The sequence below is a fragment of the Morchella sextelata genome (genome assembly GCF_020137385.1).
Source record: "Morchella sextelata strain SCLS chromosome Unknown scls_11, whole genome shotgun sequence".
Taxonomy (NCBI): Eukaryota; Fungi; Ascomycota; class Pezizomycetes; order Pezizales; family Morchellaceae; genus Morchella; species Morchella sextelata.
In genome coordinates, this window is record NW_025408626.1 from 161,938 (window position 1) to 181,415 (window position 19,478).

Consider the following 19,478-nt stretch of genomic DNA (forward strand, 5'->3'; position numbering starts at 1 on the left):
GTACATATTCTACACGTACACAGCATGTATACCTATACTCTACTTAAGCTTCCTACATGTACATTAAGTACATGTATATAGCTATAGATATGGTATGTAGGTTCGAACATGACCGGGGAAATCCGCAGTATTGGTCAAATGGGTGTTAATCTGCAAGCCTTAATCACACCAGCCCAGAGCGTAGCCCTAAACCGCCTTGACCAGTGATAGTGATAGAGTACTCCTGGAATTTCTCGGTACATTATATAGGTACTATATCAGCTTGATCTGGTTCCACGGCAATTACCCTGGCTAACTTCCTGAGAAAGCGGGCTGAGGAGCGCCAAGAGAGATCCCGTCAAAGTCAATCGCCTGGAAGGGACCAGGGAGATGAAATCCCTAAGTGTGCTGCACTGACCGCACAAGTACTCTAGTTCCGCCTATGTATTACACAGATTCACTCATTTGCTGCGAATGAAGTTTTCACGGTTCTAAATCACGTTGCCAATCGGATTCTTTGCGAATTTACCCCCCTGAATGTAGGATACATCTAGTAAGCTACAGTTCTCCAACTTCTCTTGCTTACCACATGCAAGCATGGCGGGTAGTGACATGTCTCCGCTACATAGAGTACATATGAATACAGCACTGCGGCCGTGCTTTGTCTTGGAGGCTGCAAATGTAATTTTTCCGTTAACATGGACTGTGAGTGAAAATGCGTCAGGTAATATCCTAGAATCGTTCAATCATGGCCAGTGCCAACCGTTTATATGGAACGTGAAATCAAGGGCTAAATATGTTTCGTTCCTTGTTTCGAGACATGTTGTTTTATTCGCGCGTTTTGTTCCGCTGCACTATCGGCACTTATAGAGTTACCCTATCCAAGTACTAACTAGGTTAACACCCGGCACAGCTTACAGCTCCTAAATTATATAGCTTTATTTTCTATTCTATCGTCTATTAGCTCTTTAATCTATATTGTGCTTTATTTCTGCTTGTCTTCATTTTCTATTCTTGTTACCGCTGTTCTCGGTTTTCGAGTAGTGTAACGTCTGTATTTGGGTGATAGTGAATATCGAATGTCACTGGGTTAGTGCATGCTTGTAGTGCCATTTCAAACCTTTATCGATTCCATACATAGTTGTAATTCATAGTACTCCATCAGTCTATAATTTTAATTCCATCTCAACACGACCATTTTTTTGGTGGAATTAATCAAGCTTTTGTTCTGAAATAATAGTTGTGGATGTTCCTATCAATGAATTATCAATTAATCGGTTTCCTTCATGAAGTATCACTCGCTGCTTACAAATATCCTCCAGGCGGGGAATTTACATGTCTCACCAGCCAAAGGACAGACCCTTCCTGGGTGCTGAGTGCCCCATCGCTCAAACAGCTGATAATTGGTGAAAAGCTTAGTTCAAGAGGTATAAAAATTGGTTATCCAACTGTTCAATTATACAGAAGGGCACGATCGACCGAGAAGGCGTCCGTCATAAACCCCGAGTTTCCGGGCAGAAGTCTTGGAAGCAGTTCCCTACACGTAAAAGAGTAGCCTGCGGCTGGAAGATATATTGTCTCAGATCTCCGCTATGATGTATATCACATGTGCCTCTTGTGATACGAGTATGCAAGGCAGACTTGCCAGTGATTGACAACAGTAATTCCATACATAATCGATGAACAGATAATTGAATTGATGAGCCTTGCGTAAACTTGTTAATGCGTCTAGACCAGTTAGTAGTGATCCATGCATCCCCAAGTCTAATATATAACTACATATATTTCTTGACTTTTGATTGGTCAACCGTTGAAGTGCACATGCTCAGAAGAGTAGAAACCCTAACCCTACAACTTAATTAACGAACGGCTAGTTAAGATGACTTGTGGGTTCCTGGTACACGAAGGAGAGGTATCATGAACTCAAATGAAGACCTTATAAACCGAGGTGGATACTAATGGTAAGTGAGTTCCTACGTTGCGTCACCACCGGGCTAGAGGCCATAGAGACTGGCGCCTTTCTTCCGCTGGCGAGCTCGCGCTCTTCTGTTGATTGATAAATGTACCAGTGGTCATTGGCCAAAGCCTCTTGGAGTTTACCTAAAAAGTTAAGGTCTAATACTATTACCCCATTCCAAGATTAGTCATAGGATGATGATTCGACCGATGCTTATGGGCAGTCAGTATAGGTACCGCAAAATCTGAGAATATTCGTTGCGAGACAACAGGGGTATCCCATGGTCCGTTAAAGCTGCCTATTGATTCGGGAGGCGTATTTTCAGCTGTGGCTTGTGTCTGGATCACACACCTATTCGGCTGCCACCCTTCCTCTTTTAGTAATTATAATATTCTGTCGAAATAGACAGCATCTGAGCACCGGATTATGGGATAGGCCAACCAGAGGCAGTCTTTGGACGTCAATATGCAAGTTTTGGTGTAGAATATCCCTGTTGCAGCGCAACGAAATTTCTCTGATTCTACGGTACATACATACCTGTAAGCCTTGCGTCCTAAAAACCTGTATAAAAATGTGATATTAATTCAGACAAGAAAACTGGTTGACAACTCGGTTAAATCAACTTAAATGGTAATTATGTCGTTTTATTTCTGCTTTTTAAGAGAAAAAGGAAACTCCAACGGCCGGGGGTGCAGTGCAACATTGGGAGTCTTTAACTGGATTAAGGCATACTTAAAGGAAAAGCACCCCGGATTCGTGTGGGGCATCGACACTTTGCATATTGACGTGACTGATCGAGGTGGAGTATAAGTATGAATTGTCCCCCCGGATTGGGCCGACGCTTAGTTATGTGTTAGCTCCCATACCCTTTTTAACAATGTCGGGTATTTCGAATACGTATGAGGAGGACGTCCCAACACCCGCAGAACAAGACGCGATTAGATCTATTGCAAAGCCTTTCCATGCAAAGTCTGACGACGAACTTCGGGGTTTGGCTGGCGAGTTCCTTAGGAATGCGGAGTTAGATGAAAGTCTATTAGTTATATTCGAGAAGGGTGCAATGCTGGCTCAACAGCCTACCCGCTATGAACAAAGGGGAGACGGCCTTGATCTCACGGAGACTGAAGCAAGAACCTTGAGAGATGAGAAGGAGAACAAATGGAATATATCAGGGACTTTACTCTCTCTAGTTATCGTTTGCAGTATGTCAGCAGCTGTCCAAGGCATGGACGAAACTGCCGTCAACGGAGGTGAGCAATACATCCGATTCTCAATCAAGTCCATATCATGCTTAGCCGTATAATATATAAAGCGCAACTGTTTTATAGTAAATCTTTCGGAATTGAGGATGGCGAACACCTTCTTGGCCTCTTGAACGCGGCTCCGTACCTATCATGCGCAGTGCTAGGATGCTGGTAAGTCCGCAAGAATATCGGAAGCATTGCACATGGTGCGCATATACGCTAACAGTTCCTGGCTAGGCTCACTGAGCCCATGAACAAATATTTCGGTAGACGAGGAACGATATTTATTGCATGCATTATCTCGTCTCTTTCCTGCCTCTGGCAAGGCTTTACGCATACTTGGCAGCATATGTTCTTTGCCCGGCTAGTCTTAGGGCTTGGGATTGGTCCAAAAAGTGCCACAGTCCCCATATACGCAGCCGAAAGTAGCCCAGCATCTATAAGAGGTGCTCTAACTATGATGTGGCAGATGTGGGTGGCTTTTGGGGTCATGGTAGGGTATTTGGCAGGCGTAGCCTTTCATGATATACATTCAGAAAAGGTGCAGTACTTCAAGTTTTCTCTCTATCCAGCCATGAGCTAGTGCTGAAAGTTATTCCGTTCAGATTCCAGGATTGAATTGGAGGTTGATGATAGCCAGCCCAATGGTTCCTCCGCTAATTGTTTGTGTTCATATATTCTTTTGTCCGGAATCTCCCCGGTTGGTTCCACTGGTCCGATAAAAGGACGTTCCACTGAACTTCTCTCAGATGGTTAATAAGCCATAAACGTTTCAAATCTGCCTTCGAAGCACTCGAATCCCTCCGGGGAACCAAGCTTCAAGCTGCGAGAGACCTACTCCATATCCATTTCTCTCTCGAGGCCGAAAAAAAGGTCCGAAGAAGGATAGGTGTAATTCAACGTCGTAAAGAACTGCTCACCGTACCTAGGAATTGGCGAGCACTTCGTGCGAGTACTATCGTTATGGCGATGCAGCAGCTTGGAGGTGTAAACGTTATCGTTTATGTGAGTTCAGTCCTTGCGAATATATCGTTAGGCCTAGTTGACACCTATATCAAGTATTCCTGCAACATCATTGTTGAAGCAGGAGCTTCTACTAAAAAAGCACTCCTACTCTCCATGGGATTTGGAATTATCAACTTTCTTTTTGCACTGCCGGCGGTGTGGACAATTGATACATTTGGTAGAAGAAATCTTCTACTAATCACGTTTCCGATGATGGCTTTGTTTATGCTACTCACAGGGATGGCATTTTATATACCAGATGGCAATGCCAAAACTGCGGTGGTTTCTCTCGGTATTGTATGCTCTTCAATCATACTAAATCTTTACGTGGCCATGGATGTGTACTGATGATGCGCAGTTCCTTTTTGGGATGGCTTACAGTCCCGGGGAAGGGCCTGTCCCGTTTGTATACTCCGCTGAATGTTACCGTATGTGATCCCCTTCCATTGTTGATCCTCGTTCTAATCGTGACATTTAGCGCTTCATCTCCGTGACATTGGAATGTCCTGGTCCACCTCCGTGACGTGGTTTTTCAACTTTTTAGTTGCTATGACACTACCTCTCTGCCTCAAACACATGGGTCAGCAGGGTACATTTGGATACTATGCTGGCTGGAACGTCATTGGGTTCTTTCTTATCTTTATGTAAGCTTCTCTACTACAATAGCGTGAAGGTAAGAAACTTACTAATATAATGACCTGGGTGGTGAAGGTATGTACCAGAGACAAAGGGAAAAACGCTAGAGGGTCTGGACAAGGTTTTCAGAAGGCGATCAAGCGGGGAGAATTGGAAATCTTTGAAGGCGTTGTTTTTCAGGGGCCAGGTAAGGTCAGGTATAGTTGATGAGGTCGAGCCCGAGCAGACGAAGAACCCGTACCTGATGTAGGTGGATGCATGAAATCAATACATGTAATCCTAGGGAGTGGTTGAGCTCATGAGAGATGAGAGGTTGGGAGTAGTGGCGGATCACACATGGTTAGGGTGTATCCTCTGCCGGTATCATGGTGTGGGTTACGCGCGTGTATACGTTTAATTAGGTGACGACATGGCCTGCTAGATTATACTTCTGCGGATATTGTATACATGTATTTATCAACTTTTCTCAGTATGTACTAATGCTTTAATTAAGTGTGCCAAGTAGAATCGAACGATAGTTGAAATTTAAACAACGTAGGCAAGATCTTGTCTGGTAGCTTTTGCCAGCCACATAAATCCTGTCAAGATTAATAATTTCTTCTCAAGCAATCATTAGCATCGTTATGTATACCCTAGCTCCGTTCGCTGAGGTTGTTCGAAGAAGAAACCAGCTGGTTGTTAAACTTTATTACATGTATACAGTTTCCCTCTCAAATCTCTCCCGCAAAGTGTCTGAGATGTGTTAGGAAGTTATGTCGACCCTGCGGGAGGGAAGTGACAAGTGCTTAGAGTGACAAATATGTACCTAGGGTCCATATACCAGGTCACTGAAGATTTATCGTCTGAAGCATTTTCATGCCTTCTGGTTTTTTTTTGGCGTTACGGTATTTTCAGTTTGTGGATTGTGGAATGCAGCGTTGCGGTGGAGAAGCGGGTTAATGTCGTAGGAGCTGCCCCACCAACCGCCTCACCAACCACCCCACTCAACCTTCGCCTTCCTTCACCATACATAATACCATCATCACAATTTCTCTTTCATTACGACGTCATAAGAATTAATCAATTTAGGTTGGATGTTTCTCCTAATGGCTTGCCCATCAACCCATGCTCCGCAAACCTTCTTTGGGTCTACTGTTTTCCTCCCAAGTACAAGATATGTTCGCTCCCTCTGCTTCATACTCACCTCTACAGTATCGGCCCATTTCCCGACAATAGGTTCTTCTTGCGTAACTGACATTATTCTCCGGGTGAGACGGTCTTATGGATGGAGGGCTTAGGATACTGTTTCGGTGAATTACATCCTGCCAGAAGAGGTAACGCAAAAGAGAACTCTTGAATGATATATTAGAGTGTATTGGCCACACTCGATTTTCAAATTTCGAGCTCAAATTCTGAGTTCTTGGCAGCGGGGAAGACCCACCTGTGCTATGGTGAACGCGTATAGTGTTCTTACTATTATTAAGCTCTGTAGCGTACGATATAACACTCAATACTCCAGTGAACATTGACAGAGTTTAATGGAGTACAGGTGGGTCTTCCCGCTGCCAAGAACTCAGAATTTGAGCTCGAAATTTGAAAATCGAGTGTGGCCAATACACTCTATTGCAGACTTGAAATAGCGGTATGGCTTGATATATTTTATCCCGACTTGCCGGAGCGAAGACGGTCGGTGAAGTTGAACCTCACCCCAACGGCCATGTTGCAACTGTGCCTGGTATACATATGCGTACATGACGATTTTGCAAATATATTTCACCATCATTCGAACAGATTACCCGCGGAATGTCATGTTAATTCGTGAAAGCAGAGAGTTCTATACTGCAGTCACCCGCTGAAACACGGATGTAGTCATTTGAGGGAGTCTGCATCGAGTATTATGTTATCAAGTGGTGTCGGAATATACGACAGGTTTTTTTGCGATTACACATATATGAGCTGCACAAACTTATTTATGTCACGTGCATACTCTACTCTTTCTCTCGGTGGCATGCGAGCTCATGAAAACTGCACCCGGAGCTGTGGCTTCCAATTTTATTCTAAAAAATATAAAAAATATAAAATAAAAAAAGGTAGCGAATGGTAATAAGTTTGGCGTCTCTGGGATCTTGCTGTCTACTTAACCACTTGAGCTCAGATATCACCCGTAAGTGGCTGTTTTGACCTTGAGTGATATGCCATGATTCGTCTTACTTTTGTTTACTAAACTAAGTGTAGGTGTAGTGCAATGTTAGTGCTGGCATTATAGATTAGTAATTCACCGGTATGTTTACTAATATACATATTACCAGGACGGCCACGAACTTCAAAATGGCCCTCCAATGACATCTGGACAACCAAGGAGAAATCGGCATGGGTTTCTGAAATTCGGCCTCTCAGTCGTTGAGGGTTTCCATATTGCTGTGATTCGCTCAGTTGTGTGCCCCCTGGTAACGCTAGCTGGCTGGTCGGTTTTAAGAGTATTAAGCTAGAAACATCACGAAGACCGGCTCTAGCCAGTCAATTAAGATATGGGACAAGAATCGGAGATCTAGCATAACACAAATCTGAGTCCCTAAAGCTACTATATTATTTAGTACTATGTAGCAGGCGATGACTGAGCCATCCGATATTGTCACTCGACGTTGGCATTCTCAAGAGCGGCATGTACGTCAATCAATCATTTCCCACCCGACGTGTCAAGGCTTCCACATTACAACCACTCATTACTCTTTAGTTACATATTTACTCATTATCATCAATTAATCTCTACCGTAATACACGATTTCCACCTAGAACCTCTAAACTAGAACCGTCTAAACCAACAAAGGAAAGGCATGCCAGAATGCCGTTATCCCAAAATTCTATAACATGAGAAAATTCCGTGGTAAGTTCCTCATCGATGACCGGTCCTTATAACCCAAGTTTCAAGTCCCGCTCACCTCCCTCACCGTAATAATGGCTTCAGTATGCCCAGAATTGCGGCAACCTCTTTTCTCCTCCATAAAACTTGCTTGGCTTCTTGTCCCCTCATCAATCCACACGATCCCCCTACTATCGTCACGATCACCAAGATCCAGGCCCACAGCCCTTGCTCCTGGTCCTTTCTCTTCGCCCCGCTTCCCACACAAACTCTGTTTGGAAAGCCACGTCTTTAGTCCGCATACAGTGCGCTTTATCATCTTTTTTATCCCTTTCCTCTCGTGGGTCTTCTTTTGATTTTTCTCCAATTTTGCCTGATAACCGTGCTCCCAAGTACTACCATAGGTAGTTACGGGGATTTCCGCCAGCGGACTTCCGTGTATATCTAGCTGCCTGGGCTTGTAGGCAGATGCAAGAATGCCGTGGGGCGGGAAGGACTCCAAGGGAACCGCAGGAACACCGTTGTCCAAGAACTGTTTATCTCTGTTTGCCATTGCGCCGGTATTACGATTAAGAAAGTATTAAGTTTTAGAAGATCTGAATTACTGGGCGTGTTAGCAGGATACTCTGGAACGTAGCACAATTACAACACCGTGATCCAATAGGACTCCGGAAGAAGAATTCTTCTCGAATCCCATAGAAAACCTCGGCATGCAGGGTCCAGCAGCGCCAACTCACCTGAAATTAAAAGCGGCAGCTAAAGTTGAAATACGGCCCGGCCCTTGCTTAGTACGAGCACCAGTGTCGTTATCCTGAGTTTCTAGAACTCCAAGGGACTGCTGTGCGGAGCTATATATGTTAACATATATGTAAGACTCAATTTAATGCGACCAACGACCCATAAACTCACCTGAGCTAGGCTAGAACAGTGGTAGTTACCGACTGATAGCGGTCTGCGACCAGTTATACTATGATACTGGTAATGGTCTGAATTCCGAGACTCTAGGTGTGTGGGGATGGTATTGGTATTGAGAGCCTCTCGAAAATAAAAATGAAAAAAATTAAATGAAAAAAATTACGAAAAATAAGAGATATAATGAAGAAAAATAATGGAGGGGAAGGCGGAGAGAAGTGAGGGCTTCGTTCCTCACCTTTTGTACTTTCAGAAACGATATACGAATAAGCCTTCATGGTTCAAGGCCACCAATCCGGATCTCGACATATGTACTCTACCCTGACATGCAGGTAGGCGAGTTTAATCGAGTGGAGAAACATTTCCGGCACGCACCCATTACGTGGTAGCTGAGAATTCCAGAAGCGGAGTAAAGCGTAGACCAGCAGCAGCGTTGGCCGGAGGCTTGGGGCAACGCACGGATTCACGGGAGAGAACACAAGAGGCTATGGGGAAAAGCAAGGAGATAGGTATGAACCTGTTAACTGGATGAACCCAAGTTAAGCTCATTTTTTACCGGTTGCTTGGTGTATATGATGTTTATAAGTTACAGTTGTGGTCAGTTGGTTACAAGGGTTCAAGATCAGCTTCTAACCAATGCTTTTTGAGCATCATACTAATATTACCTAAGATCTTTTAAACCCAACGTAAAAAAAGAAACAAAATACTCGCCAAGGTCCAACATGACAGCTTCACGTGCTACATGAATTAAATCGTGATAAAAATTGAGAAACGCCAGATACGCCTAAACCATATGAAACAACACTTCCTAGCAATCTTATCATCAGGTATTCCACCAATGATCGTGCTCCAGCAACCCATCCTTATTGTGTTCTGCGCTTCTATCCTCCCTCCTTGTGCCACCGTCATATCCCCAGCGCCTGCGCCCTTCCCAGATCGCCCAGCCACCGATCTTTTCGGCTTCTTCAACCCACTTCGCTGCGTCTTCGCCCCACTTGCTCTCAACAGCGCCTTTCAGCTTTTGACCGCCCTCCCATGACTGGGAGGTATCCGTCTCCATGGGATCCCGCTCGGGCCATGAAAACGTGTATGGCGAAGGCTCACAGATGGGTAAGACCAGCCTATATGGATGAGCAGATGAAACAACTGATAGATGAGTTCCCCCGGGATTGACAACGCCGAAATTCCACTGCTGTCTTCCGAACCTGATAGGACGGAAAGGACGTATGAGAGATTGGCCTTCGTACTCGGGGAGCATGTACTTTGCGATAGCCGTTGACTCATCGTTGAGTGAGTTTGTGGAGATTAGTAGGTCCAGAACGGTGGGAAGAATCGTCATTGAGGTTGTGGTGAAGTTCAGCTGAATCCTTGGTAGTTGTGGGTGACGGAAGACTAGGGGAACTTCAAAGTTCTTGATATGCGGGTTTACGTAGGTAGTTTTGGCGTTCGTAGACTCTCCAAAAGCGAAGCCACTATAGGAGGTGTATTGTCAGTAAATTCTCATCTAAATAGCTTTTATTCAACGGATTTAACTTACTGATCTCCAACCATAACGATCAAAGTCTCATTAGCAACACCAACTTCTTCCAAAACGCCCAAAACCTCAGTAATCCAGGAATCACCCCACTTGATGCTGTTAAGGTACTTGTTCCATGCTGCTCCACCTCCACTTGCATGACTACCCTCGACGCCCCAATACGGCTCCTGTTCCCCGAACTCCGGTGGTGTGGCCCATGGATGATGTGTACTGCTTGTCAAATGCGACAAGAACACTCTATCGCCGCTAGCCTCGGCCTCTACGAACAAATCCTTGATATATGGCTTCAGCTCCGTTTCGGAATAACCAAAGTAGTTCAGCTCGGCCTGTTTCGGCTTATATTTTGCGTCTGGTGACTGCAGCGTTTCCCGGACTACCGATCCGTCGAAGCCTATCTGGTCGATGAACGGAGCTTGCCTATCGAATTTGGTCGTGGAAGCCTGCATAAATACTGATTTCCACGTCCCATTATTCCTCCACCCCTTCTCAACTGTACCCGGTTTCGGAAGATTGGCGTTCATGGCCTTCAAGATATGTGCGAGACACGGCTGGTAGATGTCGGTTTCTAGTTCTTCCATGAAGTCGACTGCCAGCGGGGAAACTCCGCAATGGCTTCCAAGGAGTGACTTTAGAGTGAAGCTGCTGCCAGTCAGAGCTCCCTTGATATTGATACCTCCAAAAGTGCTGTTAACAGATCTTCCAAAGCCACCATCTTCTCCAGTAATATCCTCGGCCATGCGACTCAGCTGAGATAGATCTGCCCATGGTTCATTTTTGGATACATCGCGCTTGGAATTTGTAGGATAGCCACGGGACTCCATAATTTTGTTGTAGAGAATACCGTCCTTGATGAGCGGGAAAACATCCTTGCGGGTTGACTCGAGGGAGAGGATGATGACATGTTTGATCGAGACAGTTGAGAGGGCTTCCTTCAGCGCATCCATTATCGGGAGATCGAGGTTTGTAATCTTAAGCGGGTCGAGAATTGGTTCATAACCAGGCGGCGGCGGCGGAGGGGGAGGCGGGAAGTCGTCCTCGTGATGTCCATGGGGACGATGACCATGACCAGGGTGTGGAGGAGGGGGACCATCATGATGTCCAAATCCAGGGGGTGGAGGCGGTGGAGGCCCATGGTGATGGTGACCATAAAACCGTTCAAAACCAGGTATCTTACTCTCCGGGAGCCAGCTCGGGCGGTTTTTCGCTCTCTCTTCAGCAACCTCCCACCAAGGGCTTCCAGGCCTCCATCCCCGTCCGACACCATCTTCCTGTCCTTCGGCGGGTATCCAGAACTCTTTCCGAAGAAGCTCTGGGAATGGAAATTCAGGGGGTCCGTCATATGGCGAAGGTTCGCAGAAGACCGAGCGCCTAACCCAAAGGCCTTCGAATAATGTGAAAGGGAGGGTGCCGGACATGTGCTGATACGGGGACAGCGGACGAACGATATGCAAAATAATGATAGTTCCAGTTACTACAAGGAGCTTAAGCCTTGCCCACCGGATAGCGCCGACAGAGTTTGAAGGGGGCGCCTTTTCCGCGATAGACTCAGAGAGCAGCCCTTCACCATCTTCTTGGTCAGGAGCGCGGCGTCTCGCAAGGCCCTCCCTAAACACGATCCATTTGCTGGGGAAGATAGTAGTCACGATGGATCTGACCATGCGATGAGAAAGATTGTAGAGCAATGGGTTGAACAACCAGGCTATGCCGCCAAGAATTCCGATTGTTAACGAAAGGCCGTAGAAACCGCTCATGAGCATCCCAAAAAAGCCTTCTGGTTCTCTCAAGACCTTGGCCAACATGTTCCAATGAATCTCACCGCCGGTTTCAATGAAGAAGCCGATCTGAGTAGCAGAGGTGGATGCAATGAGAACCCTAGCAAAAGAATTAAAATCGCCTACCCAATAAACATTCTCCACGAAAGGGACTTACGAAAGAAAGATGCCAGCAACTCTCCATTTCTGAAAGATAATGCGTGTAAAGAATATTACCAAAAAATCTAAGAAAAGAAATGTCGGGAAATACAAGAGAAAGAGAAATATGGGGATTGTAGTCAGATGCGAAAAGACGTGGAGGAGCTTTGCGGATAAAAGCGAAACCACGAGTAGCGAGTAGAAATAGGCGCGGTCTGGCCATGTCAATGTGATGGAGGGCATTATTGCTGTGTATCAGAGCTATGTGTGAGCTATGATTGTCTATTGTAGGGAGACCGATGTGTTGAACATTAGCAGCTCAGTTATTAAGGGTCTATGCCTTTGCCGCTGGAGACGAGGCGCAAAAAAAAGCCAAGTGCAAGTGTAGAAGATGAGAGCGCCGATAAACTCAAATTTTATGGGGACAAATGTAAAGGAAGGAAGCGACTCTGTGTTGAACAAGGCTGAGCCGAAGGATGGAAGAAAGCTGTTGAAGAAATGAAGGGAGAAAGAAAGGAGGTCGAGCGAGAGTACAGTGCCGAAGGTCGAAAGTGAGCGAGTGGTGGTTTAAGGAGGAAAAGGAAAAAGATCTTGTGAGTGTCTGAGTGTGGATGAGTGAGAGGTACGGCAAGTTACGCATAGACCGTAGGCAGGTGACGGCTATTTTAGACTACCTATGCACTTGCAGGAGTTTAATAAGTGTGTCGCTAATTAATTTATAGGGAGATGCATAAGCCTCGCTCACTAAGCGCGTCCAATGAGGATAAGACCTCACATCTGTGAACTTTTGGAAGAATTGTACTATGTAGGATATACATAAAACCAGGCATCGATCGGATAATCGATGCACTTTCTCAAATTTGATAGCTGAAGACGGCTGAAGACTGGGACAAAGTTCTCCTGCATGTGTGTGTGCAGCTAGCTCTCTTGGAAATATTAATACATAAGATGCTCAGCCCTCATAGCCTGTAATGTTCTCGTGAGCTTCCTTCCAGAGAACCTCTACCATTTGAGAGAGAGTTTCTTGTGGAGGAATCGACGTCTATCGTTACCCCTCTCCACTAAGCCCCATTGCCCATGAAATGGCAATTGCCCCCGTGCGCTTTGCCATCGCCAGAGAGAGCGTATGTGTGGCATAACCGATGGTTACGATAACATTTCCATTACCCCATTGGATTTCGACTGTTGTGTACCGACCACTGATGTTGAGTCATGTTGTAATTACATGTATCTGAGGTGTGCTCGCCTGCTGTCCATCCCCTGGATCCAGACACCCCTGTCAAGGCTAAGCCTTTTCGACAAGGGCTTTAATCAGTTAAGCCTTTGGATAACAAGGGTCGTGTTCAGATCTGCATACTAGCTGCATAAATGCTATCCCGCATGGACGTGTTTTTAGATATCTCGCGAACTAGGTGTTCTACGGTACCTTCTTTTTTGTTTCCAGGCTACTATATCCGTCAAAATTTAGACCCGAGGAATTTAGGAAGGCTCACTCACCGTAGACAGAACGCTGCAAATAACACCTCCCGTAAGCTTGCAAAGTCTCCCCCACCGGTAAACTCCTACCACCTCGCCAAATTTAGTTTCACCGGGACCGGCACCGTGCCGACAACCGACAATTTCATTAATTGCGCTATGTTTCCGCAATACTGGGTTTAGCAAAGGAGAAAGAGCACATGTATGTAGAGCATGGAAGTAAAATGTCTCATCTATCGATCATTACGCTAAAAGTGACAGGAGGTGCTAATCTTTACAGCTTTGCCATGGTTTATCCGAGACTTTGAATAAGAACCTAGCTTGTTCGTTTGCGCGCCTAAATGAGTCTCGGGTAGGCTGGTAATTGTGATTACTGATCCTTTTTTCCTATTCAGGTTGATGTTTTGAGTGTGCTGCAGGCCCGGCTATTCATTAGCTGGTGTTGCTAGATAGCGTTGAAGTCTGGTAGGTACTTCGCCATCAACTGATTCAAGCCTTTGGCCTCTGTTGATCATGATCATGAAGCTACATCCCTTCAGTGTTAATGACAGTAACCATGACTATTTCTCACGAAATAAATAGAGATTTGAAGTTGAATCACACTTGAAACTGAGAATTATGTCTCCTTGGGATTCTGGAGTTCAATCAGTCCATGATCAACAACGTCTCGAGCTCCACGTCCATTGGAATGTACTTTACCTACATGTAATTATTTACTAGTAATGAGCAGTAGGTACAAGCTCAAATATCCCTTTCCCCCTCCCCACGTCTTTCAACTAGAAAATATGCTTATCCGAGTTTGGCCCCGAGAACTCTCCCTATCGCGGTACCTGCAGCTGCTGTTCTCCGTGCAGTGCACCCTTTTCACACGTGACGGTAGGCTCCAAGATTGAAAGGAATTTGTTTTCTTCTCGACGTCGAGTCGGGGATTTATATTTCACAAGTAGTGACGCGTCATTCCGACCCTTTTATTACTTCACCTCTCGGTGGCCGGATACTAGAGTCTCCGAATTTGTGCGCACCCTGCAGTAAAAGCTGGCTTACTAACTGCATATAGACTTCGCCAAGAATATCGTTTGGTTTGTGAATAATGATTACTCTTAGGTACGGGACAAGGTGTAGCGTGTTGATAAAGTACATGTAGATCATAAGAAAACTAGGTACGACATAATATTAAAGGTATTGAATGGGCAGCAGCCAAACGCACCAATTGAAAGTTCGTAGCTGCCAAGCACTGCACTAACTCTGATGAAAGGCAGAAGGACAAGAGAGGGTTTTACTTCGAATTCGTTCAGGTTATATTTACAGGAAGACAGAAAAATGAAAGGAAGAAGAATGACGGGCATGAAAGAAGAGATGTCGAAGATTTGACTGACCACTTGTCCGTTTAAGCCCCATTTCTAACAGCCCCATCTCGCACATGACTGTATGTACTAACGACCGATACTATGACAGACTCAACTTCGCTTTTTCCTTCATCCTGTTACTCTTCAATCCCAAATTCGAAATCGATGTCTTGTCCAACTTTGGATATCTGTGGGCTAATGTCTAACGTGTATATCATCGATGCATGCAGCATTATCGACGTCACTACCACCATCTACCTCCACTTATTCATGACATGCTTTCTCTCAGAGAATGTTGCACATGACCCTTGATTCAATATGTTGTGCCACTTAAATCGTGAACTGGAACTAGCTCACGATCCTGTGGTGTCCAGCTCAAGTACCCGCCGGTCTACGCTTCTATGGCTAGATAGATTACTCGAACACCTTGAGAATCTTAGTCTGCTGTGTTTCAGGTTACGTCACCACGAAATTAGGGATATCAAAGCTGAGAGACTAGCCATATGCTGCTTTAAAAGAGTGCAGTTACTTGCTGGGTACGGAAAACTTGGGCTAGACGAAGCAATCTACGCCCTGCTAGTACATCGTTTATCTACCATCAATGACCACCCACAGTCCCGGGGAGAGAAGCTAACTTGACCACTAATTAGACAATGGTCGGTATGGTCTGTGACCATTCATAGTTTCGTGAGAACACAGAGTTGTGTTAGGCCGAGTGATAACTTGTGATTAACCCCCACCCACTCCCCTACGCTATGCGGCATAACCGTTGTACTAAAACTTGCAGTTCATGATATATCTGGTCTTGACTTTGGCTATATCTATCTGGTAATTTTACGAGGGTAATATATATATAATAACGTCCCATTTTATTTACGTAAAGAGCCGGCTCCTAAATACGGCCTTGGCAGTGATAAACGTCCTTACCGCCTAATCACTGGGATGTGTTCCGGGCGACTGGCAAATACCTCGAATTCGCGAATGGACTGCTTGCTCTATACATCTGTGACAGGACCGGTCGATTGACGAATAGACTGCTGAAATTGTAGTAAAATATGGTTTTCAGAACTATTCTCCAATGGTTTGGATGCGGCCACTTGAGGTTTCAGGGCCCTAATGGAGATCGATCATAGGAAGGATGCTGATTGAATCCTTAAGGACATCGCTGGCTGTTTCTAGGCGTTACGGAGGTACCAATTGCTAATTAGAGCTTGCTTTTTGCCCTCCTTGAGATCTTTGAGGTCGCTGGAGGTTGCAGAGATACCCTGAGGCTGCGGGGTTTATTGGACATTGATCTAAATCAATTATTAGTTGTTTGCGATCAATATTTATTCTACTAAGACTACGTTTTCCCCAGTCTATTCGCGAATAGACCGGTCCAGCCACAGATGTATGAGGCTAGTAGTCCATTCGCGAATACCTCAAGTCCATTCGCGAATTTGTCAAGTCCATTCGCGAATTCGAGGTATTCGCCGGTGGCCCGGAACAGATGGGCTAATAAGTATCAGGAATGTTGAGCGACTTATCAAATGCGGTCTGACGGTATCTTGGCAGTAAGTTACTTCTCCTGAGCCGGCTCGGCATAGCATAAACGAAGGGATAGCAGCCTCCTTCCGAAAATACCAGGCCCGATAATCCTCAGCCATGAACTTTCTTGACTGGGTATACCCAGTGGGGAAAGAATTTAGCTCGGTATTCCCATTCGCGAATTAGTAGCGTTTGTACAATTGTTTATATGCATACTTCGTATACTTTCGCTTGGCCTAGTACTACGAATATAGGAGGGAAATTGATAGTATCTTGACCTCTTTCATCGAGCTTCATTATTCAACTAGTGTGATCCACGAGGCTGCTCGAGGCGGGCAGTGACAAGTGCTCGAGGTACCTCTGCCTCGTGTTGTCCATTCCTTTGCTTGCCCGCGAAAAAATGGGGGATGCCTCGAGGTAGATAATTACTACATTTAGATCTGTCAAAGTCGTATTTTATTGTAATACTGGAACGCAAATGTAGGGAATGCTTCCAATGTTCCTATCAGAAACATCAACCCTACTGAATATATACCACTAATACTATGATTACCTAAACCTCGAGCAGCTCGAGGCGAGCAAGAGGGTTTGCCTCGAGCATGCTCGCCTTGTCGACCCCCATGCCTTGAGCTCCCTCGAGGCAGAGGCCTCGAGGCAAGTCCTCGAGCGTCGATGCCTCGTGGACCACACTATATTCAACTCTTCTTATTTTTATGAAGATCATGTCGTCGTGGTTCTCGGTGCGTTTACAAATTTTTGATGGTTGCACTCTTTTGACAGGTCTTATGTGGCAAGAGTGCTTATCGGGAGATCTTACCCACATTGATACCCTGCCCTAAGTTATGCTGGGTATACCACTCAAAGGGATGAAACATATATGTTTCAGTCAGGGTTTGATATTGAACGTGAATAACCTATCAAGGGTTATTCGGGATCAATTCGGCGCTACGTGACAACCGAGTGATAACTTGTGATTAAGTTTCGTGTAAAACTGAAGACCAAATCCAAGGACGAGGTATACATAAGGGCAAGCGTAAAGAAGATTTAACGTAATTTTTTCGGTAGACTTAAAGGCATTCCTTAAAAATAGCTATTCATTCATTCTTCGTATTACATATACATGTATGTTATGTCATAAAGGCTCTCTACGCCTGCTGCTGTCCTTGAGCCGTATGTTCCCTTAGCTCCAATGTAGTGCCATCTTTATCCTCTCCCAGGGCGGCGACCTTCCTATCCAATGCCTCCTCTTCTCCTGCCTCTACAACATCAACCTGTCCAAATAACTTGTCCATCCTCTCTAGAGAGATGTTTTTCGTCTCTGGCAGGATCACATACACCGAAATCTACCATTTGTTAGCAGCTACTCTATAAGCACTATTTGTCTGGAGCGGAAGATGCCGTACCAAAGCGACCACGTTCAGTGAAAACAGCAACCAATAACTCTTCGCCCCCACATCCTCATTAAAGCCAGGCCACGGCTGCGTAATAGCCAACAAAAACGATGTTTGCCCCAACATGGATAGCCCAAATGCTTTATCTCGCACATGCTGTGGGAAGATCTCAGATGCCACGATTGGTGCAATTGGGCCATTGGACCAGCAGTATGTTAATCCTACAATAAACAACATTGCAACCTCCGCCACCGCCGCAGCTTTATTTCTATGTCTTGCCGTTAGCCCGCACCACTCGCAAATGGGTGGGGTGGGGTCTATCACTTACTGGTTATCAGGAAATGAAGTGGTCAACGACGATAGGATCAGCAGCGCTCCTGCCTGTATCGAGAACCCTGCCAGCAGTAAGGTCTTCCTCCCAAAACGATCCACAGTAAACGTATTAACCAGCACAATGAACAGCTGAAGAACGCTCTGGATCCCGTTTATTGCCAGTGCCTGAGATCCAGAATCCCAGCCCAGTGACTGGTAGATTAGGACTGCATACATTGTCACTGCCGCAATACCACCCATTTGCTGTAGTGCTGCGGTATAGAAACCGTAAAGAAGTCTTTTACGCATGGCAGGGTCTTTAAGGAGACCCCAATATCCAGGAGTGGAGTGGCGCTGCCGGTACTCGCGAGACATGACGAGTTCGCGGAATTCGAGCTGTACGTGCGGGCTGTCGGGGGTGCCAGAGCGGATTTTGGCGAGGATGTTGAGGGCGGTGGTTGGGTCGTCAGGATATCTTTCGAGCTGTGCCCGGTGTTTAGCTATCAGTTCGAAGAGCAGGAGTAAGGGTGGTAGTGCTCACCAGCCATCGAGGCGACTCTGGGTACCAGAATGATAGAACAATGAAAAAGACCCCAATAGGAATCTGGATGGCGTTCGAGACCCTCCATGCTATATTGTTAGGAGATTTATGAAACGACATTCCGTATCCTGCCCAGAAGGCAATGAGGGTACCGAGCTGGTAGCCAAATTGCGATACAGTGCCTACAAAGCTGCCACGAAGTTTTGTAGGTGCACATTCAGCGACATAAAGGTTGGTAGCAACATATACGCAACCAAAACCGAGACCGCTATCATCAGTTAGTAGGAAATATATTTAAAATAACCGTTTAGGACCAACGAACGTTATAAGACGCCCAAGAATGAGCACTCCGAAGGTGTTTGGTACTACTTGAACCACACTATTCCGATCAGAATTATATCTACTTGAGATATATCAACGGAACTTACACTCCGACAATCATTACAGCAATCGAGATTCTCAACGCCCACAACCTCCCAACCATATTCGCCAAAGTCCCCGCCACGAACAACTGCGCAAAACCTAATTGTCATCCCTCTGTCAGCTCTCTTATCCGCCTTCGAGGTTATGTGAAGACATACCAGTAGTAGCCCATGGAATAGTGGCAATAATTCCAGACCTGTTCGCATCTACCGAATAATAGTCCTGAAATTGCTTATCTGCCAAAATCACACTCATGATACCAGCATCGTAACCGTTGAAACAGGTCGCAAAGACCATTCCATACAGCATGAGTGCCGCATGGCGATCGTCAGGTGGAAGGAATCTTTGAAGGAACCCCATTTTTCTCTTTCTCCTTTTCTGCTTGGCCGTGGAAAGTGGGAAAGCGGTGTCCTTCTACATCGTGGCCGTAGTATGTATACACA

General features: G+C 45.5%; 5 protein-coding genes across 5 annotated transcripts; 1 reads left to right on the plus strand and 4 right to left on the minus strand.

The window, feature by feature from the left end:
• Window positions 1-2,813: 2,813 nt before the first annotated feature.
• On the plus strand, window positions 2,814-5,071 carry H6S33_001484 (uncharacterized protein; the record flags this gene model as incomplete). The annotated part of the gene is made up of 10 exons (XM_044833146.1): window positions 2,814-3,186; window positions 3,249-3,351; window positions 3,418-3,721; window positions 3,786-3,880; window positions 3,930-4,185; window positions 4,240-4,363; window positions 4,424-4,482; window positions 4,544-4,613; window positions 4,664-4,829; window positions 4,897-5,071. The coding sequence occupies 10 exons, from the start codon at window positions 2,814-2,816 to the stop codon at window positions 5,069-5,071; spliced, it is 1,725 nt and encodes a 574-aa protein (XP_044693545.1).
• A 2,653-nt stretch (window positions 5,072-7,724) lies between these two features.
• On the minus strand, window positions 7,725-8,213 carry H6S33_001485 (uncharacterized protein; the record flags this gene model as incomplete). Its single annotated transcript, XM_044833157.1, has 1 exon — window positions 7,725-8,213. The coding sequence occupies one exon, from the start codon at window positions 8,211-8,213 to the stop codon at window positions 7,725-7,727; it is 489 nt and encodes a 162-aa protein (XP_044693546.1).
• Window positions 8,214-9,395: 1,182 nt separating this feature from the next.
• Window positions 9,396-12,262, minus strand: H6S33_001486 (uncharacterized protein; the record flags this gene model as incomplete). Its single annotated transcript, XM_044833168.1, has 3 exons — window positions 9,396-10,044; window positions 10,110-11,981; window positions 12,039-12,262. The coding sequence occupies 3 exons, from the start codon at window positions 12,260-12,262 to the stop codon at window positions 9,396-9,398; spliced, it is 2,745 nt and encodes a 914-aa protein (XP_044693547.1).
• An 805-nt stretch (window positions 12,263-13,067) lies between these two features.
• H6S33_001487 (uncharacterized protein) lies at window positions 13,068-14,179 on the minus strand (the record flags this gene model as incomplete). Its single annotated transcript, XM_044833179.1, has 9 exons — window positions 13,068-13,201; window positions 13,245-13,310; window positions 13,377-13,464; window positions 13,517-13,529; window positions 13,586-13,652; window positions 13,812-13,908; window positions 13,969-14,020; window positions 14,099-14,104; window positions 14,157-14,179. The coding sequence occupies 9 exons, from the start codon at window positions 14,177-14,179 to the stop codon at window positions 13,068-13,070; spliced, it is 546 nt and encodes a 181-aa protein (XP_044693548.1).
• A 3,334-nt stretch (window positions 14,180-17,513) lies between these two features.
• On the minus strand, window positions 17,514-19,395 carry H6S33_001488 (uncharacterized protein; the record flags this gene model as incomplete). Its single annotated transcript, XM_044833190.1, has 7 exons — window positions 17,514-17,711; window positions 17,772-18,027; window positions 18,088-18,554; window positions 18,613-18,880; window positions 18,935-18,991; window positions 19,041-19,134; window positions 19,194-19,395. 7 exons carry the CDS (start codon window positions 19,393-19,395, stop codon window positions 17,514-17,516), a joined length of 1,542 nt encoding a protein of 513 aa, XP_044693549.1.
• Window positions 19,396-19,478: the final 83 nt, after the last annotated feature.